The following is a 26,609-nucleotide window of genomic DNA, read 5'->3' on the forward strand; positions in this document are numbered from 1 at the left end:
ATTGCCATCTTAATTATAAATATTCATATCATATTAAGTGGAGGAACTGTTTTGGGAGAGACTGGACCTGTCGTCTGACAGATTACTGATGAATGAATGCCGTTTCCAAACCACTCAAAATTCCACATCAGTTTTATTTTCATATGCTTTGAGGTACTCACTGCCATTTCTAGTACTTCAGTGTGCTGCAATGCAGGAAAAGTGCTTGATTGGAAATAAAATTACATAGATGGCAGTGACTTCTAAATGCCCAGTGCTTTCATCCTAAATACTGCCACATTTTTTAAGATTGCAAGTTAAAGCCCTGTTTCTCGTAATACCAGGAAGAAGTAGCTGTAAGCACCAGAACTGCTGTATTGAAAACTGTGTTCTTTGGGGGTATGATGCTTCATTTGGTTTGATTCCTGGCTAAGAGATGTCAGCACTGATGATTTTTGTGAGCTTGCAGTTGGTGAGGACCTACTCCACTTAGTGCTGATGACATATGTCACATGCTTGCAAGTATGTCCTTAAGATACCAACTTGAGGGGTTAAGATGTATAGTGAACTTAACTATTTCATGGCGATTCTAATCTTTGTACATATTTTGAATGTAAATTAGTTAATATTTCTCAGGATAGTGTGAAATTTGCAGATGAATTTCAACCCAGTCAGAGTTCAACAGATGATGAAGAAACAATTGCTAAGGCAGAAGAAGACTTGGGTGTGTCAGGACACATTGAAGAAGTTGAAATGCTAAACAGGGAATCAAAACTTCCCTTAGAAGATTTGTTGAAGGAGTTGCCAGATGATTATCTAGAGAATCGAGATAAAGCATTTTCTAGTGAGAGAAGTGAAGTTGGTGATGACATATCAAGTAGAGGCGATGACGATGAATTCACTGTAGCAACAGATAAGGAGTCTACTGATGATGAAGAGACAATTCAGGAACAGGAAGCTGCTGAAGGGGATGTGGATCACAAGAAGGAATTAGAGGAACTTCAGGTAAGAACATATACAAAATAGTTCAGTTTTGCTTACATTTAAACAAAAATTGCTATTTGTTAGGTTACAAATATTATAAAATTCTTGATATATACTGCCTGATATATTTGTATTTCTTTATTTATTGTGTTATAGTTCTTCTGTGATTTAATGACCTTATCTTTGCAAGTGAATTACCTAACAATTCTGTTCCTAGACATTCTTATTGCTACTCCGACAGCGGCAAGTTTGTAATTTCATGCTTTGACATTTTTGAAGTTGAAGTAAAAATCTGACAGTAGCACCCACACAGGTGCTGTCACATGCAAGCAGCATCTGGGATCTTCGAATTGCGGACTCACCATATCAGACTAACATAAGCTCAGAATATTTTATGAGCTGAAGATATGTTGTATACTGTCACATTGAAGATACAGTCTTCTCTCACAGATTCCCCCACAGCTCTCTGAACTCTTGCTTGAATTATCCTTATAACATCTCGGCACGGACCACGTAGGAAACACTGTACATTGCACTCCATTCGTTTCCACAGGAGCATATTTGTTTGTGAAAGTGTTATTCAGTAATGGCTGCATGTACTTGCGTAGTATGAATGTATAAGGGGTGGGCCTTCTTGGCCCTTGCACCACGACCTACAGTGATCTATTGTGCTTTACTTGCATATTAAGATTCTGTTGTTTCAAGGTCGTTACACAGTAACAGGTTTACACACAAAAATATTTTAGTTTGTAGATGTTGTTTGTGTACATCCCCATTTCCAACACTCAGTTACATTGTGTGAATGAAAGACTTATAACTGTTCTGTGTATGGGGTTATAGTATTTTCTTCCCTTTATAAATACATGCGTCATGTTCAGACAGTTTGATGTGTGTACCTGTCAAGGGAAACAATGTATGAAGGTGTGTTGAAAAGTACTACATGAATATGTTTCTGAAGAAAAAGGATAGAATTACTTTTTTAGCTTGCACTCATAGAATACGTTAACATTTATGCATGGTTCTTAAGTATATTTCTGTTCAGATTGAAAGAGGGATATATATCATGAAAGAAATAGCAACAAGTGTAACATTATGAGCTTTTTTCTCTGCTTTTCAATACAGGCTGAAAATGAAATAAGTGTTGAAGATCTTATTGCGAAATATGGATGTGGGGGCAGTGCAGAGGATGTGGAAGAAGATCTAGAAGAGTCTGAGGCAGAAGAAGTTGAGGATGAGAGTAAGATTTGCATTGTTTTGGTGGAGTAAATGAATATAGTATAGTATAGTAGTATAGTATATGTGGTATACTTGTCATTTAATGCTTTATAATTGAAATGTGTATTGTTTGGTAGGTACTTGGTAGTATGGAATAACTTCTGAATACAGTATTTTAGCTTTATAAAATATACTGAGATTGTGAGACATAAATATTTGCAGGAGAGAGCAAGAATGCATTCACTCAAATTATCTCTTAACTTGCTTCTGAGAGACAAAGAAATGTGTGATAGTGTAGTGGGTGTGAAAACATATAGAATTACTAGTGAATAGGCAGGAGTTTGTACAGGAATAATAGCTGTTCAGTTCTACTTACGTTTCCTGCGAGATAAAGAGAAGGTGCACACATCATGAGTGTTGCTGCTTTAGACTAGAAGTAGCCTGAGTTTTATAGGAGGTGATGGAACAGTGAGGGCCAGCACTGCAGGATGGTGAGTGGTGCAGCCATGCAGACCACATTATTTCTTGGAGAAAAGATGAATATACAGGATGTAGTTTGAATGTTTTCCTTCATTATTTCCCATCATACATTGCTCCAGCAGAAAATATTACCAAAACATCATGGTACTTAGAAGGTGTTTCATATTATTATAGGATGGAGAATGTGTAGGGACACACTGGTTGCGTTTTATGAAGCCCCCCCCAGGTGATGCTAGGAGTAGCTGTTCTCCTGCATAGGGGTCAAAGTCTCTTTTTGTCTCCTTTTCCATTCACACACTGGTGACTTGAGATACGAGTGTGCTGCATTGCCAGTAGTGCCTGTTAACTCACAAGTTATAGAAATTTGTAACAAGGTACATTTCCAAATGTGTGTTTACCTAAATCCAGAAATGAGACTAAACCACTTATTGCACAGGAAATTCTGGACATTGCCGAGCTTACTATTGTTATGATGATGGTACTTAAAGATATGCTTGTTACTTCTAACTTATTTTCATTACATTGGACACCTATTATGTATTCATGAATTAATTGTGAAGTGATGGCTGAAACCAGAACAGTAGAGCCAGAAGGGATGGCCATTGCTAGGAAACAGCTGATAAACGCATTTCTGCAGTGAAGAACATGTGATACAACAATAGAGGAACTGCTGGAAACAGTGTTTTCTGCTGGGTCAGCCCTGAGGCAGACAGAGTTGTGATTCACAGTTGTATTTGAGAATCTGAGGGTATACGAGTAGTTGTGGCCAATATAAGTTGTGAGTCACAGTTGGGAATGTGAGTTGGAGCCACAGGCTGGGTGTGAGACAGTCACGAGCCAGTAACAACATGAGTAGTAAAGGACGTTGTTGGGATCTGTCATCAGACCACCATTAGTGAAGACAAATTTTAGAAGACTTTGCTGTAGTGAATAGTAAAGTGAATGAATTAATGAGAGTTCTGTAAATACTTGTTCAGCAAGTCCAATTACCAATCCAACCCCTCTGTCTACTCACTAAATACATGATAGTATGTTGGGAAAGAGGTATGAATTTTCAAAATGTGACACTGATGCTTTTTTATGCTTTAGATTTTATGTTTATCATACTCTTACACCTAAATTGAAATTCAGCTTACCTGGGTGACCAAATGTGAAATTGTTGTTTTGCGTGATTGATAAAAAAGAAAATTATGATATAGGATGTCAGAAATATTCAACACACTAAACTAAAAGTATGGTTTTATGTAAAATGTTCTGATCCTCTTAAATCACTCTTTATCTTTGTACACATTTGCACTTGTCCGATGTAGTAAGTATTGAGTGAAGCCTTATGGAGGTCATAGAAAGGAGAGAAATCTTGTAAGGATGATTACTCTCATTATTTTCATAGTGTCTTGTTTTTATGCATCATCGATCAGTTGTCATACATTATTGTGACATCTTTTGCAGTGATGCAACATAGAAGTCTGCATGGGCCAGCTTGTTTACATACTTTAAGGTGTAAACATTCTAGAACCTTGCACACAGTTCAACATATTTATGCAGAAGTAAAGAACAGTTACTAGATAAATGCATGGAATTGGCTGGATGATGGCAATATCATACTGAGCCTTATCCTGTGACATTTAAAGAGACTGCCTGGTGCTTGTGTATTAAAACAGTTATATGTAATGAAGTAATTAATGTACAGAAGCAGTTCTCTTATATTGAACATGGTTTTTGTGTATCATCAGTGCCTATAATGAGATAATTGACTTAGAGAATTATCTACGAACTCTGTATTCATCTATATTCTTCCCATATGCAGCTCAGCATATCTGGAGTAACAGCTGGAATGGCAACTTTAATTATTTCCTCCTGTAGGTAGGCCTAAGCACTCTAGTGCTTACTAGTTTTCAGAGCAACAGTTTTTGAGAGAAAGTATATTGTATTTTCAATGCATACAGTACTCTTACACTCAGGCCTCTTTTTAAGTTGATGTGCATAATGGCAAATTATTGATGTGTAGTAGGGAACTTGCAAGTCACATGTGCATTGTACAGAGTCTTTTCTTAGTAACTCGAGTTTACAACGAGCTGTCTGCTGCTTCCTGACAGGTGCATACAGATTTTGCTGATGAATCGGTTGATAGCATTTGGAATGAAGGGAAGGACGAGGGTAAGTCAATAAGTAAGTTACAAATGGATATAGAACTTAAACAAATGAAGAGTACTGATTTGAAAAATGCTTTTATATCTCAACATAATCTCCTTGTACATTGAGGCACTTGTCCTCTTGTTTCACAAGCCCCTGAAAACCAGCATAAAATTCTTTCGGCTGCTGTTGGAACCAGCTGGTGACTTCCCTTTCTACAGCTTCATTGTTGGGGAAAATGTTTAGCTGAAAGATGATGTTTAAGAGGGCCGAACAAATGGAAGTTGCTTGGAGCAAGGTCAGGGCTATATGGAGGATGCTCAAGGACTTCCCATTTGAAATTTCACAGTGTCTTGTTTGTCTTGTTGGCAGTATGGGGACACACGTTGTTGTGCAAGAGCAACACACCTTTGGCGAGGAGTCTTGGTCGCTTCCGTTGAATGGCCTTATGAAGTTTCCTGAGGATGTTACAGTAGTAGTCGGCATTTACGGTTTGTCCTTGAGGCTGGAATGTGTTGAGCAGTATGCCTTTGTGATCCCAGAAGACTGTGAGCATCACTTTCCTGGAGGATGGTGGCACTTTAAACTTCTTTCTAGCAAGCAACACAGGATGTTTCCACTGCATTGACGCACTCTTTGTCTCCGGCTGATAATGGTGAAGCCAAGATTCATCACCTGTGACAATTTGGGCTAGCATTTCATATCCTTCATCGTGGTAGCGATTGAGATGCTGTAATGTGCGGCACCCATCGTGCACAGATTTTGTGAAAACCTAACCTGTCATGCATTATGAGGTAGGCCATGCTGTGTGAACAACCAATAGCAGTGGCTATGGTGTCTATAGTTACCCTTCTGTCTGCTCAGATCAAGTCTTCAACCCGTTGCACGTTCTCCTCTGTGGCAATCTCCATTGGCCGGCCGACATTGTGTTTGTCTTCGATATGTGTCTGCCCTTCAGAGAACTTCTGCACCCAATTGTAAACAGCATGACATGACAGGCACTTCTCACCATAGATGGGAAGTATTTCTTTATGAATATTCTTTGATTCCATACCTTTTGCCCACAAGAATCGCATAACGGAACGCTGCTTGAGGGTTGTACACGCACCCAAGAGGTGCCGCTATCTTGCAGCTGCTGTTTTGCTTTTGTAAACATCGATTGTCTCATGTTGAATGTCATCAATTGCCACCGGACTAATGCTGCCATCTAGTGGCAGTAGCCTCAAGTGCCTCATTCGAACATGTAGTACCCCACATCAATTTGTAACTTATTGATTCACCTACGTAATTAACTTGTAGACTGCTTGATGGTACTATATTTAATGGCTAGGAGTGCAGTTCATGTGTGAGAGTTTGTTTATGATTGTCAGCAGCAGGCAGTAGTTATCAGCTCAATTACTCATTGTTCTCAGTTACAGTTAGCAAGCGGTGTACTTCAGTGTAATGTGTATTTTTGTATGGCACCTACATGAAATACGGATCTGCTAGAAAGTGTCAGAGAAAATTTTGACATAAATTTCGTAGTGAAAGAGTGCCCAGCAGACAGACAATTCACAATGTGCTTAATAAACTTAGAAGAACAGGACTCTTAATAGACAAAACATAAACATAAGTGTCGAGTATTTACTGAGGCGAAGTTAGATGACAAGAGCCACGTTTGAACAATACACCTAGAGAATCACTGAAACGTCTAGCTCAAGAGACTGAATGTCAAAGTCTAGTGCAAAAACAGCAGCACAATTGGTGAAGCCGTCCAGTTAAATTTGGTGTTTGGTGTTCTGTAAGTGCTAGCAGGATTGTTGTACCTGTGTTTTTTAGTGAAACAATTGCGAAAAGTATTTACATGTAGAGAAGACAGCATTTTTAACACCTGTCATCTGTGAATTGTAACTACTTCATTTCAAACATTATCAGCTCTTAGGCATGCTAATTCATTGGCAGAATTTGCAAGCACCTCACAACAACCAGCACACCACTTGCAGTGAAACGCAGAGCTGTGAACTCGTCATGTTACCAAGGAAAGACCCTGTATGTGTCAGACTTTGAGAATGGAACAGCGGAGCGCTTGGGAGTACCATCAGACATGTTTTCAGAAAAAAGAAGTGCTGTTATGCATCTCATTAAATTAAAAGCAGTATGTAAACGTCACCTCTGTGGTCTAGTGGTCAGAGTTCTTGGTTACAAATCCAGAGGTCCGGGTTTGATTCCTGGTGCTACCAGATTTTCTGAGAAGTAATGGGTCTGGAAGAGTGTCCACTGAGCCTTGTGAGGATAACTGAGCAGCTATTTCAATGAAATAGCAGCTCTGGTCTAGAGAACCAGAATTAACAGCCATGGGGATTCCTTGTGTTGGCCAAGAGACACCCTCTATCTGCTGAAGTAGGCACTAACTTCGCCGACAAACGGTGGTTGCTCGGTCGGTATAGTTCGCTTGCAGACTAAAACCACGGAGTTTTTTTTGTTTATGTAAATGTCCTATCCAAATGTATTACAGAAAAGTGTTGGATATGTGAAACATACATTCTCATTAAGAATCATATCATGTGTTAGTGACTAGACACAGGGTTTAGATTGATAATTGGATTTACTGAACCCCAATAACCCATAACTACAACTAATTATAGCACTGCCTCTAATCTGTGCAGTTAATAAATCACTGTAGTACTGGACGATTTTTTAATCATGTCACAATGTTAATTAATTCTCAATCTTGTCAAATTAGAACTTTGTGACAGTTAGTAGGGTTTAATCTTACCTTTTTTATAGTAGGCAGTCAAAGCTGAAATAGTAGTTTATGGAGAAACTGAGGCATCGTAATTATGTTGTATTCTGGTATGTGGTCACTTTCATTTATGTGGTTTTTATAGGCATGCATTTTTATGCATTTGTTTATTAGTTTCAGGGAATGAAAGTGATAATGAAAGTGAAAATTCAACCGAAGACGATGCAGAAAGTGTACAGAGCAAAGAAGTAGACATTGGCCTAAAATCTCTATTAGATGATGACAACCAGAATGGTGATGAAATGAGCATCGAAAAGAAGGTTTGTAGAAGTGTGTGGGCTTTGAGTAAAAATTAGTAACTGAATAAGTGAAATCTACTATATTATTATTCTGTATTTCAGTATTCTGTTGCACATCTTCAATTAATGTCTATATATTTAGTCCGTCAGTAATGCAACAACCATTAAAATATTCACCATTCAACACCAACACGACGTTTCGGCCCAAGGCGGCCGTCCTCAGGTGTTTTGATGCATCTAAACTGTTACACTGTTTTGATTTGTGCTAAAATTGAGCATTGCAGTCCACTTAAATTAAAATCTTTCATAAAATTCTATCCACATGGCTTTAAACAAATGGACAACACCCCTTACGAGGTGGATAGAATTTTATGAAAGAGTTTAATTTAAGTGGACTGCAACGTGCAATTTTAGGGCGCATCAAAAGAGTTTAAGTCATTTTGTGGGTTTGGAATATTAGGGCTACAAGCTTGGTGCTTTTGGATTGAACTAATCGCTAATTAAAATGAATGCGTTAAGTTGCAGGTAATACATGGTGCTATCAAAAAGTCCTGAAATTTGAATTTTGCGTGCAAATGGATATGAGTATATCAAAATGCCTCTAGGTGTCTCCCCACACCCCCTTCTTGAATCAGTGTGGCAAGCGGCGTCGAGTTGAGTGGTTGGGTTTATTGTTGGTGAACATATTTCCATTGTTGTGTTTCCGTGAGTTTGCGATGACTGACATGAGAGCAATGTGTCTGTATAAAGTTTTGTTTTAAACTTGGAAGAACTACTGCAGAAACGCACCAAATGTTGAAGCAAGCTTTTGGTGATAACAGTTTAGGCCATACACAAACTTACCACTGGTATAAGCGTTTCAAAAATGGCCAAACATCGACTGATGATGATGATGATGATGATGATTGTTTGGGACGGCCGTCAACTGGCACCACACCAGAAAATGTCGCGAAAGTTAGGGATCTGATTCTGCAAGATCGTATACTGACCATCCAAGGCCTCTGTAACACCTTGGAACTAAGTTATGGTACATGTCAATGAATTTTGTCAGAGGAACTGAACATGAGGAGGATTGTGGTGAAGTTTGTGCCACGACTGCTGCAAAATGAACAGAAGCAGCATCGCTTGGAAGTCTGCAGGGAACTTCAACAACAGCTTCAAGAGGATCCAAACTTTCTTTCGAAGGTTGTCACTGGTGTCAAAAGTTGGGTTTATGGCTATGACCCTGAAAGTAGGCAGCAATCGCCACAATGGAAGAGCCCTTCTTCACCTCGGCTCGAGAAGTCGAGCAACATTAAGTCCATGTTGATTTGTTTTTTCTTATATTGACGGGATTGTTCATAAGGAGTTCGTCCCTCGTGGTCAGACAGTCAATAAAGAGTTCTATTATGATGTTCTAAGGCGTTTGAGGGAGGACATGAGGAGAAAACGTCCAGAGAAGTGGTGCACGAATGACTGGGTACTCCACCATGAGAACACACGACCTCATACGGCTTACATTGTGCAGGAATTTTTGGCTAAAAGCAAGATGGCAGTTGTTCTCCACCCACCATACTCGCCAGACATAGCTCCATGCGACTTCTTTCTCTTCCCCGAAATGAAAATCTAGTTGAAGGGAAGAAGACTTGATACAGTTGAGGAAATTCAAGCTGAAACGCAGACGGTCCTAACACCCTAACAAGGAAAGACTTCCAGGATGTATTTCAAAAGTGGCAGAAATGCTGGAATCGGTGTATGCACTCCCAAGGGGACTACTTTGAAGGTGATGGTGCAGAATAAGATCCGGGTAAGACATAATAGTTTTTATTAATAAATTTTGGGAACTTCTGGATAGCACCATGTAATATAAGCAAAGGGAGTGAGGTCTTGTTACAGAAAAGGTCTTTTGGCAGTTTTCGTGTGTTACATAGGTAAGTCAGTAAATAACTTACAAATGGATATAGAACTTAAACAAATAAGAGTACAGATTTGAAATATGCTTTTATTACTCAACATAATCTTCCTGTACATTGAGGCACTTTTCCCATCATTTCACAAGACCCTGAAAACCAGCAGCATAAAATTCTTTGGGCTGTTGTCAGAAGAAGGCGGTGACTTCACTTTCTACAGCTTCATCGTCGGGGAAAATGTTTAGCTGAAAGATGATGTTAAAGAGGGCCAAACAAATGGAAGTTGCATGACTGGTTAGGTTTTCATAAAGTCTGTGCATGATGGGTGCTGCGCATGCTGAGCCCCACAACACAAAATGCAAAGAATGGGTCTGGCATTACAGGATCTCAATCGCTACCACGATGGAGGACACGATATGCTAGCCCAAATTGTCACGGGTGATGAGTCTTGCTCCAAGTGACTTCCATTTGATCGGCCCACTTAAAACATCACCTTTCGGCTGGACATTTTCCCGATGATGAAGCTGTAGAAAGGGAAGTCACTGACTGGTTGTGACAGCAGCCCAAAAATTATCTGCTGCTGTTTTTCAGGGGCTTGTGAAATGATGGGGCAAGTGCCTCAATGTACAGGGAGATTATATTGAGAAATAAAAGCATTTTTCAAATCAGTACTCTTGTTTGTGTAAGTTCTGTATCCATTTGTAACTTACTTATTGACTTACCCTCGTAAATATATGGAGCTCTAATTTTATATTCTCTTCCCCAAGTGTCTCCTCTGTAACATTAGTATATGATGCTTACATATCTAGGTGAAGGATAATGAAGCTGCTGGCAAAGGGATCAGTGATGTGGCCGCACTAGCTGAAAGTATACAACCTAAAGGAAATACTTTATCTTCAACAAGTGTAAGTTTGTATTGATAACTTAAAATAAAAAGCATATGCCTTCTTAGCAGTTTAATTCTGTTCCTTACCCTTTTCATTCTTCTTTCTCAGTATTTATTCTTGCCATATATTATATGCTGTTGTCTTGGCAAAAGAAAATTATGTCCGTGATGGTTCTTGGGTGTTTCTGTAAACTGAGTACTGTGGACTCTTTCCTGGAAATAAAGACATAAGGCGTGTAAAGCTAGCCTTGTATGCATGGGGCTATACTTTGAGCAGTACGTCATGACATATGGTTATGGATGAGAGGAAATGGCAAGTGGAAGCATTGCTGTGGTGAAGGTACATCTCTAGATGAAAGTACCAGAAAAAGGAACCTTCCCACATGCTCTACAGCCATTACGATATCTGCTCTATGCATAACCAGGCAGCTCAGTGACTTGCATTCTCTCTCTGTGCATCCTTCCATCAAGTGGATTCATTCATGTTTATGACTGAACAGCTGTTTCCGAGTGCATGCCATGACTATGTGCATCCAATAAGAATAGACACTACATTCACTGTTCATAGGCAGTGGTGCTGGTGAACATCCCCAGTTCCAACACAGTTACAAGTTTATCTGAATGAAAGGCTTGTATCTGTTTATCTGTGGGGTATAGAACTTTCATCCCTTATAAATGCATGCGTCATGTTCAGACAGATTGATGTATGTACCTGTCGGGGGACACAGTATAGGGCTTCGGCCTTGCAATTGCACCTTATTCCAGTTTACAGATGTGATTATGATATTTGGGTATACCTAGTTGCAGGTTGAAGAGGACATTAGCAATGCGATTTCAGGTCTTTGAGTGGCAGCAAAATGAATTGGCAATTGAAGTTTAATGTAATATATCTCCTTTTGCAGAGTAATTTAGGTTAACTAACTCCAAAGAAACAATTAACTCCTAAATTTATATGACAAATGACTGGAGCAGGTTGGAATCACACAAATGCTAAACCATTGATCCACCCAAAATGAGAAACTTTTCCAGGCTCTTTTGTCTCCTTATGTGTTTGTGCTGTAGATATGTCATAAATGAAGAAATTCATTGTCTAGATAATTTATACAAAAGCAAGACTTTATCATTTTGATTTTTATAACACTGTGTTTTGATGATTCACATGATACAAAAACTATGAATTCAGTTTATTTAAGTTTACCAGTGCTTGGCTTGTAAATTGAATGTAATTGAAGGTAATATACACTGAAGTTATATATTTAATAGTATAGAAAGACAAGCATATGAGCTGTAAGTTCCAAGTGACTCAAAATGTGCTGTCTTGTGAGAATGTCTCATTTTGCTTCTGATAAACTGATATCAAAGCATCATACTCAGAGTAAAAACTAACTTGTAACTGGCTACTTCATGCAGAAGAAGTGAATGATCCAGTCACATAAGGTTGCTGAGCACAAGTTGGCCTTAAAAGCTTGACTACAGTGCCATGCATGTTTAAAATTGACTGCTGCCAGGAACACCTACTCCAAGGCAGTCACTAGGCAGTATCTGTCAAAGTACTCATAGTAGATTTCAGTCTCTAGGAATTTCCAGAAGCTTCAATTTCCTCTTGGTTTGTTTTGCATCTTGTCACAAATACTGGATGCAAGACCTGGCATTTGTTATATCTCAAATATATTGAAATCAGTGCTGAACCACCTTTCAAATTGCATACATATTATTAATATCCAGTCCAAAAGAAACTTCACAAACTGTATAGATAGATTTTGGACCATAATAATCGTAATTCTGTTTCTGAACCCATTTTACTTCATGTACCTTACTAATAAACAGACTCTGAGTGTACATTTGTCTCACATCAAGATGAAAGGAAGCAAATATGGAAGTTTTTGTCATAACAGATTTTAATTGAATAGATTGAATACAAATTCTTGACATAATTTATTACAGTTCATTACCATCAATACATGTTCACTAACTTGTGTTCTTAGTATATCTGTTTCTCCTTGTAAGCTATTAGCAGTGCTTTCTGTATGTAATTGTGATTTGCAAGTCAGCCTCTACCACACAATTTGTCTTCATAATTATAATTCGAAGTGCTGACCTATCATCATGATGTCCTGACTTGTGTATTTGGAACCATATTAGTGATGAAGATGGTCATTGCTGTAAAACCCTCTTGGGTGGTGAGCTGCATCTTTGCTGGCAGCTGGTAGCCTGAGAGTTTTAGTGTGAACATTGATGAAGCTGATTATCTGAGAGAATTTTGATGCATGTATGCTGCAGAATCTTAAGAAAATCATTATCGCTGCCATTTATACTGCTGGGCATAGTTAAACCAACATTCTTGCTGCAGTTGCTAGATAAGTTGAGCTGCCACTAGGGGCTCTGGGGTGAGGAATGGTGGATGTGAGGACACTGTGTACACTGTTCTGTTCTACTCTTCAACATAAATACATAGTACCTACAGTATTTTAACAGTACTGAACAGAGGAACAGTAGATAGATTCTTTATATTAAATGAACGCCTGCCATGCAAAACTGAGATGCTTTCCACAGAAATAGGCTGATAATATAGGATATTACAGGCATTACAAATTTTCTTGTGTGTGTCCACTACACCTCTTCCTTAAACAGCAAACTAGCAACATTTCCAACAGAGTTACATAGTCAGATAGGAATCTGCAGTAAATGGTATCACTTTCAGTAGTTCACTTTATAGTCGTGATTGAGTGTCAAATTTTGAACGTGCTTGCACTATAAATTTGTGTTTCTTATTTCTAATGCATTAAAAACTCAAGGTTTCCTTCTGCTACCAAGATGGCTGAGTTATTTTGATTATACTTTTGGTGTGTAGCTGAACCATATTTCTTGTTTTTCTTGATTTGAATGTGCTTATATATATATGTATGTTCATTCTTAGTAACAAATCCTCAATAACTGTTCAGTGTAGTCCATATTTTGATTTAATATGATCACCAAGTTTAATGTTCAGTGATCAAGGTTAACTCTTTTTCTGATGTCCCCAACTGAGTGTCTCCCACTCACCTGAGGATGGAAACAGATTTTCTGAAACGTTGTGGTCTTTTGAGTAGCAGACGATATACAAAGGCCAAAATCCGGAGTGCTAAGATTACTGTCTTAAAATATTCTCTTAGGAATGTGACCCCCCACTTTTAACATTGGATACTCCAAAAGAAAAACTCTTCAATTTATGCATATTACTGTGCTTTCAAAGAGTGTAACCAATTTGTAAATCAGGACGTATCAGTACATACCTTTGACCCTAATGTATAAAAGTGAGTTTAATATTTGTCTGAGAAATCTATTTAGCATTGTCTCTGGTAACTTCTCAGATTTGTTCCAAAATGTAAGGGTAGACATAAATTCTTCTTTTATGGTAGTGTTTTATCATGGTTTAAACTAGTATTTTGCTTGTTGTTGAAGATACTTACATTGAAGTTGTAATTTTGTTACAGCTTATTCATGTGTTAATGTTCCATTATTTATTTAGGTGGTCACAACAGTTCCATTCCTCTTGAAGCACACATTGAGAGAATATCAACATATAGGTCTCGATTGGTTAGTTACAATGTTTGATAGAAAGCTTAATGGAATTTTGGCCGATGAAATGGGGCTAGGAAAAACCATCCAAACGATATCACTTCTGGCTCACTTAGCTTGTGAAAAAGGTAAGGAATTAGGATCTGTTTACTGTGATAACAGAATGTGACCTTCTTCACTCTGTTACTCAAATTATGGGTCATGGTTTCCTGTTGAAGGATAATAATGGAACTATGAGGGCTATTTGGAAAGTAACATCAGGTGGGCTGTTAACAAAACAAGCATTGAAGAAAAAAATTATTGTATACAGAAATACATACATGCTTAACCTTTAAATGACTAAAGACACCGTATGTCGTCGCAGATATAAAGGCAGCGGTACGAATGACGCCATGTGGTGTCGCAAAGTCCGCGCGTGCGGACGTTATTTGAAATACATTTTTAAGGTAGAAAATAATGTCCTACTTATATAATTTTTGGCCACCATCTGCATGGAGTGTCTGTCTTCCCGCCTGCATCATCTGCCGGAATGTTGCCTTCGTGTGGAATTCTCAAAAAATCCGGAAATGCAGAGTCCGATTTCGCAATTCACGCACTTTGTCCGGGCGGTCTTTCGTGTCCCACGCGAAAAGCACACACGACACCTCAATTGCGAAGTATAGCAAGTCGGCCAGTGATGTGGTTTGGCCTTCTATAGTCGAGATATCTCCCATAAAACGGCAGGGGTTCGACCCCTGGCCGTTGATGGCGAGGGGGACCCCTAACAGCATGTTCCGCACAAGAGCGAGACGAAATTCTCTGTGTGACAACAGGATGTAACTGTTCAGACCAAGGAGATGGAGAAATAGCTTATTTGTCCATTTCCAGGTTCGACGACAGATGCTATAACTGTTTGCCACAGTTTGCCCACAGCTCCATCTGAATAATTATTCACACTCCTCGTGCCACGCTGGTGTCGTGCTCCCCAGGTTGCCGACGAAGATTATGGGTCTTCTTCGAAATCACTTTATGATTTGCTACCTTCAACGTCACTCTCAGAATTGTCGGTACAGGATTCTGTATCGGAGGCATTGATTAGCTGCAATATGTCAGAATATCCCAAACGACACGGACCACATGTTACGAACGAAATTTGAAATTACTCTCGACTGAACACGTCCAGCCACTAAGCTATTACGCTGTGTTAGTACGGCAACGGCAACGCATGCATAAAGAATGCTAGCATTGAACTGTAGAAGAACAGTATACGTATTGTTCAGGAGAGATTTATAAACAACACGTGAGTTTATATCTCTCTTCCACTGACCACATTCCAGTTGAAGTTCGTCACATAGACTGCGATAACGTCTCTAGACACAACATCCGCTCTGTTACCATTACTTGCACTAAGTGTCGTCATCAAGCAGATGGCATTCAGGGGTGTCCAAAACGTATGAATTCTCGCAGAGAAGGAAAAAAATTGGCAAATTTCTTTTTGGAGTCAGTGCAAAAATTTTAACATGTTTTATACAATCTGTAAATTACAATATCTGATTCTATATTCTTTCGAGAAAAAAACAGCGTTTATTTCGTTCGATTATCACAGAAATAGCAGAAATAGGAGCAAAATTAGTAAGTAACTTACAGCTTTTACGGATTTCTAAGAGCGGCCCTTTAAATAATTCCGTACCGCTGCCACAGCCTAAGTTTAAAGGGCAGTAGGATAAAGGTTAAGCTACTTTTCAACATAGTCACTGGTGAAATTGAGGCACTTATCATATTGGGGAATGAGTTCTTGTATACCTATGTCAAAGAAGTGTGCCACCTGTGAGCTCAGCCACCTGTAGAGACCTTCCATCAGCTCCTCATTATTCCTCAGGTAGGTAAACAGGTGGTAGTCGCTCAGCTCAATATCAGGGCTGTGAGGAGGGTGGTCAGACAACTCCAGTTCAAATGCTCCAGCAGTGCTCAAGTGCTAGCATCCGTATTCAGACATGCATTGTCATGGAGGTGCACTACACTGGATGTCAGCACTGAATGGCTGACCTTATGCATTTTTTTTAATTTGGTTTGCTGTACACTTGTGCCATTGTGGTCCCTTGCTGCATAAATTCCACCATCAGCACTTTTTTCCTATCCCAGAGAAGAGGTGCCATCAGCTCTCTGATAGGCGGACAGTATTTCTTCAAACTTTTTTTGGCTTGTTTGCTGAATGTGTGTTCATTCACTGCGTTGACTGCTTTTTGGTTTGAACTTTCAAAAATGAAACGCAGATTTCATCACGTGTTGCTTGTATGATGTGATTGAGAAATTCATTGCTGCAAAGAAGTCAAAGGTGGAAGCCATTCTTTGCATTTTATGTGCAGTGCTTGTAATTTGTGGAAATTCACACAAAAGTTCTAAAATTGTGAAGTGCTGTCTTTCACAAATTTTTTGGTCAACACTTTGAACAAGATCATCGCTCACTACAGAAGGCTGGCCAACTTGTTCTTCGTCGTGAACATTCTACACAATTGTCCTATAGCTCCTTCACTCATTACATTTTGACTGTAAACCACTGCGCATAATTCATGACCGATTTCCCCGGCTGGCCAGTTTATAAATTACAGGACACATGATAACTCACTCTCCAAAGGCAAGAACAAATACTAGGTGACCAGTTATGTAATGGTTTACAAGGCAATGAGTCATATGACATTACCTTGCATGTGCAGGCTCTTCCACTAGTTGCGTAAAATGAATGGAGGTTATTTTCCAAATAGCCCTTGTATAAAACCTAGAAGTATTTAGTACTTAATCTTTACAAAATATCATGGCCACTTTTCTGAGTGACAGCTTTATTATTTTTGAAACTAAAACTAATGAAATGAAGTACTAAAATTTCTCTAAGCAAAGAGATGTGAAATATATCTTGCTGATACTGAAGTTCATATGTGATATATAATCATGAGTGATATTGCAGTTGCAAGAAAAACTGTAAGGTTGAATTTGACCCGAACTTTGTGCATTGGCTTGAAGAACTAATGTTAAGTTTTACTCCTGTTTGTATATATTATTAAGTCTTGCAAGCATACTTCATGATATTGAAATCCCAGTTTCATATTTCTCAAAAGTAAAAGACTACAGTCCTGTGTAGATTATAATGATCCTGGCCCAACCTTCATGTGATGTAGCAAGTCCATGCACAGAGTAAACTCAGTAGAGCAGTGTTTTCAAATTTTTATTTGATCATCAGAAGTGTGGCAAGCCAAAGCAACAGAGGACAGATGAGAATAGGCCTACAGCCAGAAACATTGTGATAATGGGATGGAACTTGCAACATGTCTGGCTGATATTCGACAGACTCTTGGTGTTTTGAGGAGGATGGTATTGAGCAGTGTTATGAGGGATCTTCATATTTCAGCAGGACTTTGAAAGGGGTAGTTTACAGTTACAAGCAATTTCCCATTCTGTTATTGTGATCACTTCGGATGGTATTGTAGAATGATGTTCTTGATAATTTACATATGAATACACTGCATGCATTATTTTGATTTAAAGCCTCCTCCTGATCTGTTATATTATATTTAATTCAGTGTGCACATGCCTAAAACTGTTCTGTAATGACAATTTCCAGTTTGTGAAGTACTTCTCCAATTGTTCCCCAACTTTTAACTGTGCTTCCAGAATTGCCATTTGATCTTTCAGTATGATAAAGAAGGCGGCACCCTGAATATTTCTGCCACTTTATTAACTTGTCACTGATGGCTAGAGTTTTCATTTTTCATCTGTGGGAGAGCAAGAATAACATTTTCAATGATATTAAGGCCACACATGAAGACCAATGTATGATTTAGCCGTCTTTATTGTGCTCCTTGATAAAGTAAAAATCACTGTGTCTCAAAGTTATTTGTGAACAGTCCAGAATTTCTTTGTTTTAGGTAATTGGGGTCCACATTTAATTATAGTTCCCACGTCTGTGATGTTGAATTGGGAGATGGAGCTGAAAAAATGGTGTCCTGCCTTCAAAATTCTTACCTATTATGGCTCACAGAAAGAACGGAAACAGAAACGCACAGGTACATCTCTTTCTTTCTTTTTCTTCTGAACAATATGTGAACCTTTCCATTCGAAGAGGAGCAGGTTATCATAGTAGCTTCTCCACCAACAGGAAAGGAGAGTAACGTGACATTACAAACCAGTTAAGATAATTAATGAGTTGATTGGATTTCATGTCACTACAGACAAAAGTTATAATATAATTTTGTTCTGCAGAGGTATGTGTAATCAAGTTTCAGAACTTTATTTTATATAACTGGCTTTCATTTCCACAAAAATGTATTGTAACAAATGTCATTTTTGAGCTGGTACATAATTTACTTTAAGCTCATTATTGTCATCAGCTCTTGCATCCAGTGCCACTTTCTCACCCACGTAACTAATCATTTGATGCATGATTGTATACGTAATACTTCTGTATAGGTTTGTTCTTTTGTCAGTGGTTGGTTATAACAGATGTGTGTTGATGGGACTTTCTTCATTCTAAGGTAGTGTGTGACAGCATTATTTACAGATATGTATATTACTATATTATATTTAAGCATCCTGTTGCACTCTATACGATAAATGATATAATGATACAAACTCCGTCCCAAGTGCAAACAATATCTTATGTGTCCTTGATCTTGCTCCCTTACACTACATGTTTCGGCCTCAGACGGCCATCATCAGGTGTATAACACTCACATTGCTGTCACACTGCACCCAGCCCAAAATTTAACATTTAAAAACACTTTCCTTGTTATTATCAACATCTACTTCGTTGATATCTGTCTGGTTTGTAGATTATTTTACACACGTTAATTTTGACTTTCCTGTAGTAGCACTATAAAATCTTTAGTTCTAATTACACGTAGTAAAGAATAGCAATGGCACGCACACAGGAAGACTACACAGAATAACACCTATAAAATTAGAACTAAAGATTTTATAGTGCTACTACAGGTATGTCAAAATTAACGTGTGTAAAATAATCTACATCCAGACAGATATCAACAAAGTAGATGTTGATAATAACAAGGAAAGTGTTTTAAATGTTAAATTTTGGGCTGAGTGCAGTGTGACAGCGACATGAGTGTTATACACCTGATGATGGCCGTCTGAGGCCAAAACATGTAGTGTAAGGGAGCAAGATCAAGGACACATAATATATTGTTTGCACTTGGGACGGAGTTTGTATCATTATATCATTTATGCATATTACTGATTTCTGAAGGTTGGCATTAAATTTTGCACCCTATAAACAGTGGACCTCAGGAATGTTGTGTGGTAGATATCATTGAACACATAGGATGTTTTTTTCTTCCCCCAAAAGGTTTCTTCTTCAAGGGGAAGCAACCCCAGAGATGTGCTGGATGGTCATGTACATAACAAATTTAGTGATGTGTTGCTGTGTTATTTTCTCAGGTTGGACCAAACCAAATGCATTCCATGTATGCATTACGTCTTACAAACTGGTCATCCAGGATCATCAAAGTTTTAGGCGTAAAAAGTGGAAGTACCTTATTCTGGATGAAGCACAGAATATTAAGAACTTTAAGTCACAGAGGTGGCAATTGCTGCTCAATTTTCAGACACAAAGGTAACATTTTTAACACTGAAGTACTGAATAGCATGAGCAGTAAATGGAATGCGGTACATCATACAGTGAATAAAATTTGTAAGCCTGCAGCATTTTAGAGAAAAAGTAAATAAATAAAAGATAGCATACATTTCAAAAGATGGTAATGTGGTGATTACTGTTTAGTACAGTGTAGTTATTCATTTATCGAACATGAGTATTTTAAAAATGTATTATGATTTTGAAGCCCAAGTTTTCTTCTGTTTGAACTCATTCTTTGCCTGTGAACATGGTAACCATTCTTTCTTATAAATACAAGAACAGTGTCACACTGTGATATAAAATATAACTATTTTTGAATAGGGCAGTGATTCTCAAACAGAGTGAGGCACCCTTGATGTGAGTAAAATTGTTTTGAGGCCTCCAGCCTTTAAAAATGGCAAAATCTGATGAACTGTAATGGTATCTCTGAAGTACTTTTTCTATTCACTTGTATGTGTCTCATTTAATTTGGCCATTTAGGATTTCAATTAATTAACATGTTTGTTATTTGGCCTCTGTGGTCTAGTGGTCAAGAGTTCTTGGCTACAGATTAAAGAGGTCTGTGTTCATTTCCTGGCGTTACCAGATTTTTTCTGAGCAGTAGTGGGTCTGGAATGGGGTCTACTCAGCCTTGTGATGATAATTGAGGAGCTATTTCAAGGAAATAGCGGCTTTGGTGTAGAAAGGCGAAATTAACAGCCTTGGGGATTTGTTGCGCTGACCACTCGACACCCTCTATCCGCTAAAGTTGGCACTAACTTCGCCGACAAGTGGCAGTTGCTTGGTTGGTATAGTTTGCTTGTGGACTGAAACCACGGAGTTTGTTTGTTGTTATTTGCCAGTTTTGGGGTGGGGGGACAGAGAAAGTCTCCTACTTTTGGAAATGCTGCTGTAGGATTAGGAAGTTTGTCTTCATGTGGTTGATGCTGAAAAATATTACACGCTTGATTCCTTCCTAAGACTGGTTTTACTGTGATAAAGCCGTTGCTATTTGAATCAATACAACACACTTCTAGTAGTTAACGCTCTGAGATGTTATAGGATTATAATGAAACATGTGTCAGTCTAGCATCTGGTGATAATTGTATCAGTACAGTCCCATTAAGGTTAAGGCAACTGCGGTTTATTGTTTTTGATTATGATTAAAGCATTTATTATCTGGTGGCTTTTGAGTAAGTATCATTATGATAGTAGCTCCTGTTTATTAAAGGACTGTATCAATTTGGGGCAGGGGGGAGGTACAGTATATGCCATTATGAATGTGTGCATCATATTGAAATTGGTGTATCTGTCAGTGGTGACAGCTTTTGTTTCATTTCATCAGAAGTGGGTTGCTCTTATTGTCAGTGTAGTGTAGGATGTGGTATGTTGCAATTGGAAGTAAAAAAGAGAAATGGTTAATTAAAAAATCTGTATAAAAATAATTAGCCCATGACTATGCATTACTTTAATGGAAAATGCCTTCAGCACATTTATTCCCCTAATTTTGCCACCAGTATCATCACATACATCTTTGCTGGGACTTGTAAGATTTTGTCATTGCGTATATACTCCACGACTGTCTGTATGATGGCATTAATTTACAACTTTTTTGGTTCTGACATGACCACATAGATTATCTGTATACAAAATATAAGCCCATTCATTATCTAATATTGCCAGATTTCCAGAATCACTGCTACTGCCTTGTTGGGCTTCCAAATTAGAAAGAGGCATATATAAATAGACTGCAATGTAATCTCATAAGCATCCTTTTATTTTTTCAAAATAAGGATAGTAGGCTAAAAATTAAATTAGGCCTATGAGATCACCTCGCTGTCTGTATGTATGTGTCTCCTCCTCTTATCATTGCTGGTCAGTGGGTTGGCAAACATCTGTAGCAACAGATACGCGCAACAACGAAGAAATGTTGGACATGTCATTTTCTGTGTGGCCTGTTGTATCAGGGTAAAGTTGTGTGTCTGCATGTATCCCTCTTACCAGTACTAGGTAGCGGCTTATTAAACATGTTCGCTCAGCAACGAATGCACACGCAACAATAGAAGAATTGATAGATGCATCGTTTTCTGTGTGGTCCATGTCATATCAAAAGAAAGTAGGCATTTTTATCCCTAGACTTTTGTTTCTTACAAAATAAGAGAATCTTTTCCATAACAAAACAGTTTGGCTGTGCAGGTTGTATTGTCTTCTGGAGGTTACTGTACAGGAACTTGAGGTCCTCCTGCTGTAGAAGTTCCTGCAGAAATTCCTGTTTCTGGTCTTGGTTTTCTCCTCCTCTTCTAGTGACATCTGTTGAAGAGTTGATACCTTGGTGTTTGAACAGGTTGAACAGTACAAAGGGTCAATATTCCTGCCACATATTGGATCCAGCTCCTGATCTCTTTGTCTTAACATGAAATACTGTGCTGTGGTATTTGTTACTTCTGCCCTCTGGCCAACATGTTAGGAGAACGTAGGGGAATGTAGTGGGCAAACATGTTTCAGTGTAACATGCTGGTCTGCAGCTGCTATTCTAACGAGAAATATATGCCATACTTAATGCGGTACTTGGAGACATGCAGCAAATAAATCAGAATTTTCTACGACACTATAGTATAGCTGTAACAACGCCCCGATACGACACTTCAGAGTATTTCAGACAGCGTTGACTTGTCTCACTGTCCATATTTAATGCAGCTGTTCCAGATGTTCAGTATAAACCAGTGTCATATTCTGTCATCACCATCTTCACTCACATGCAAACTGCTGTCACTGTCAGAACTATCATACCCCACATGCCCAGCAGTATCCTGATACTGATCTGATTATGTCTGAGTTTACTGTCATTTGCTGATCGAAGCAGATTTCTCATGCACTGACTCGATCATGTCTTCATTCTGAACAACAGTTCCCAATTTACAACCCATTATTTCTTACCAGTTGCCCATATTAATTTGATTGGATTCACTTGTGGGTGATAAGATTGTGGCCACAAGCCAGAATGACAGTGTTCAGTCAGAATCCAGTCTTACGGGTAGAATACATGCACATGTGTGTTTTTATTAATTTGTACAAATTCGGCTTACATGTGTCTTATGCGTCAGATCATTTTATTGTATAGCCATGATATCACAGTGGTTTTCTCTGCATTCGGTAACGGAGCTGGATGGTTCTAAACATTGTGCTATGGAGCGTTATCCATTAACAAAACACTCCATATGGATAAATTTGGAATTAGCCTGCCTGTTTGCTACTTCAAAAAATCTTTGTTATTCCTATTGCTGTTATGATCTCCTGTAGTTGGATGGGATTTGGAACTAATGTATGCATTAGGAATTAAACTGTGTTCTCTGCCAGAAAGTGTTTGTTCAGGAGCAAGCAGCCAACTGATGGAATTATCTCTGCAGATGAATGGCACTGAGTGAGATCCATGGATGTATGTCTCTTCAGTAAGAACTGTTGGTGCTTCTGTACCTTACTGTGCTCTTCAGTACAGTACCCTCAGATGTCGGTTATTGTGGTGTTCCATGAGAACTTGTTGATTCTTTGTTTTTGTCCATCAAAAATTTAACCACATTAGTACTACTCTTAATGTGTACAGGCTCCCTGTAATTGCAGGTGACTGTACCAACTTCACATGGATTCTTCCTCAGCAGTAGTCTTTACTTTGTGATGTAAAAGTCATTAATATTTCTATGAATAATACAGTCATTACAGTTGTTTAGTGTTGATTTAGGAGATGATATTGTGACATGTGGCCTGAAACCTGCAACTTGCCCATCTCCTGGGCAGGGCTTTGCGAAGAACATTCCCATGGTAACACAAAATGCACCATTACTCTGGGTTTTGATGGAACTGTTGAAGACATATCCATGGTAACGACTTCTAAACAGATATCTCCTATGCACTGCATGCAGAAACAGGCAGTTAGATTAGATACGCGAAGTAGGAACCCTTGGAGATGGCGATCCGTATTCGGTACACCAGGCAGATGTAATGTAGCAGCAGCAAAGGCAGAGAAGAGCAGAACTGAACACAATTACACAGAGTTGAGCAGAATTCGTGAAGACCAGAGGTGGCAAGATCCAGACAACTGCAAGGGATTCGTTATTCAGAAGGAATTAAATGAGCAAACTGTTACAGTCGAGTTAATTGTGATAGTGGCGTCAAATAAATCCAGTCATTAACTCTAGAATCCACAGTTATTCGCCATGCTACCCCTTAAACATGACAGTACTAATGTGAACGAAGTGAGTGCTTTAGATCAGTGGTTTTCATTTGTTTTGGTATTCGTCTAACAGGTCTCTCATACTCCTGTTGCACCTGCTACTCATTCTGGGTTTTCATGAGTTTCTTGGCCGCAGATTCTTGTCCTTGGCTGTGAATATCTTTGCTTTGCAGTTTACTTTGAATAGGTTGCCTCTTAAGAGCAACCACATGTTTTTCTCTAAGATCATGTCAGAACATGACAGTGTCAGCAGTACAACCTCATTTGTGTATGTCTGCAACACACATGCAAATTTGGTGTAGGTAAGTTCTGTTATATGACTTTTTGCCCTGTGCAAGTTTTATTCACTTTCATTTATTTTAAAGGCTGTGTTAATATGTACGAGTATGTAAATGAACATTTATATAATAAAGTCTTTTTCACTCTTTTCACAGATTTTCATGAAATTTGCTGTATGATGTGTTCCATTTTATGTCTAAATTATGGAAAGACCTGAATACAGTATTGGGCACTTTTTAGAGAATGTTCACTTCAAAGGAAAATAATCCTCAGTAAAAGCTATGCCGATACAATGCTGATTCTAAGAAAATCATTGTTTAATAACACTACCTGTTAACAAGGAAAGTCTATTCATATTGCCCTACCCTTTACCTGGTCTCCACTTGATTTACAATACATAGCAGTGGATAAGAAGGTGATAGATACGAGTAAATAATGGATCAAATTACTTTGAAGGCAATATTTACCTGTTGTGAATAGAATGTGAAATCACAGTCCACCTCAGTAGGGTTCAGAGGGGGTTAACTACTGGGTCTGTTGACAAATTCTGGCATTCTCTGTCATAAGCTTGAAGTAGCTGTAGTCAGATTGTGTATTGTGTTGATTTTTCACAGGCGTTTGCTGTTGACTGGCACACCCCTGCAAAATAATTTGATGGAATTGTGGTCTTTGATGCACTTTCTGATGCCCAATGTGTTCCAATCACATCGAGAATTTAAGGAGTGGTTTTCTAATCCAGTGACTGGAATGATAGAAGGAAACTCAGAATATAATGAGAGCCTTATTAAGCGCCTGCACAAGGTTAGCGTATATTGTTACAGACTTATATTTGGAAGCAGTGTCAACAGATGAAGAAGTTTTCTTTGTATTAATTTTTGCATATAATGAAAATATGATTAGTTTCTTTTATTTTACAAGCAAGAACCACACAGTAATCTAATTTAATGTGTTATCTATTGTGTGATGCTACCATTCATCCATAACCATCTGTCTTCTCGTCTGCTGTCTCGAAACATATACAAATATACAATATACATATAGAATATACAAAACTAATTTTGCATGTGGTTCTGTATGAGTATGTATATAACAACAAAATTATTGCTAGTACTACCGAACTAAAGTTTCTTGGGCTAGTACTTCACAATACTATGTCTTGTAAGAGTCACATTGATATGTTGGCTTCCAAATTAAACAAAGCGTGTTATATTGCAAGAGCAGTCAGGCCTTTCTAATCAATAAATTACCTAAAGACAATCTATCCTGCTTATTTTCATTCAGTTATAACATGAGGATTCATTTTCTGGGGAACTTCTTCCCACAGTACGAATATTTTCAAACTCCAAAAGCGAATGGTTGCAAAACCCAGGGATTCTTGCAGATTTTTTTTTTTAAATTTTAAATATACTACCTTAGCATTGCAGTACATTCTCTCCTTGGCTCTGTTCATGGTTACCAATAAATCACTGTTTAGACAAAATTCTGAAATTCATAATTTTAATACCAGGAATAATACTAATTTTAAAATTTTAAATATACTACGTTAGCATCGCAGTACTTACTCTCCTTGGCTCTGTTCATGGTTGGCTGGTTAGTTAGTTATTGGATAGGGTGGGTTCCCCATGCACTTAGACCTGTATTGGTCCATTGTGCTTCCCTCTATGATTTCTACCAGTCTCTATATCCTACCTGTACTGGTGCTTACCATCAGTCCCGCCCAGCCAGCGAGACCGGCTCTACTAGCTGAGAGGTATCTATGATGCTTCCCCCATCTACCAGAGGTATTAGAGACTGCTGTTGGGCGGGAAACGTCCGTAATTTGGCTCAGTGACCTCCTTTGGAGATATGAGGTTCTTTTACGTGCCGTAAAGCTACGACACGGGACCCACGGCTTAAAGTCCCTCCCGGAGGACTTGTTCCCTGAATTTTTCCGCCCTTAAAAATTCGACGACCTCCGCCNCTTGCAGATTTTTTTTTTTAAATTTTAAATATACTACCTTAGCATTGCAGTACATTCTCTCCTTGGCTCTGTTCATGGTTACCAATAAATCGCTGTTTAGACAAAATTCTGAAATTCATAATTTTAATACCAAGAATAATAATAATTTTTTTCAAGTAATGACTCACTTGACGATGTTTCATAAAAGTCCCACCTACGCAGGCATTAAGATATATAACCATCTCCCAGCTGATATTACCCCTTTCGCGCGGTTATTTAAATTCCGCTGCTGTGTCTCTCCGGCGGTAATATATTCAGCCGGCCATTTAAATTTTGCTCGAAAATGATTTATTCATCATTGTTCTTAAATTATATGAGATAGGAACATGAAACTTTCACTAAAATGATCTTAAAAGGTG

At 38.4% G+C, this 26,609-nt stretch overlaps 1 protein-coding gene across 5 annotated transcripts in view; it reads left to right on the forward strand.

Moving 5' to 3' along the window:
* LOC111862876 (helicase domino) overlaps positions 1 to 26,609 on the forward strand; it is a 201,996-nt gene that overhangs the window by 29,781 nt on the left and 145,606 nt on the right. For all 5 annotated transcript variants that reach the window (XM_023848643.2, XM_023848647.2, XM_023848644.2 and 2 more), the window contains exons 8-15: positions 635 to 984; positions 2,086 to 2,200; positions 7,688 to 7,833; positions 10,511 to 10,606; positions 14,096 to 14,273; positions 18,045 to 18,182; positions 19,570 to 19,744; positions 24,866 to 25,052. In XM_023848643.2, the coding sequence (XP_023704411.1) occupies positions 635 to 984; positions 2,086 to 2,200; positions 7,688 to 7,833; positions 10,511 to 10,606; positions 14,096 to 14,273; positions 18,045 to 18,182; positions 19,570 to 19,744; positions 24,866 to 25,052 (1,385 nt within the window). The remainder of the gene's footprint in view (positions 1 to 634; positions 985 to 2,085; positions 2,201 to 7,687; positions 7,834 to 10,510; positions 10,607 to 14,095; positions 14,274 to 18,044; positions 18,183 to 19,569; positions 19,745 to 24,865; positions 25,053 to 26,609) is intronic.

Source organism: Cryptotermes secundus, unplaced genomic scaffold (genome assembly GCF_002891405.2).
Source record: "Cryptotermes secundus unplaced genomic scaffold, Csec_1.0 scaffold528, whole genome shotgun sequence".
Lineage (NCBI taxonomy): Eukaryota > Metazoa > Arthropoda > Insecta > Blattodea > Kalotermitidae > Cryptotermes > Cryptotermes secundus.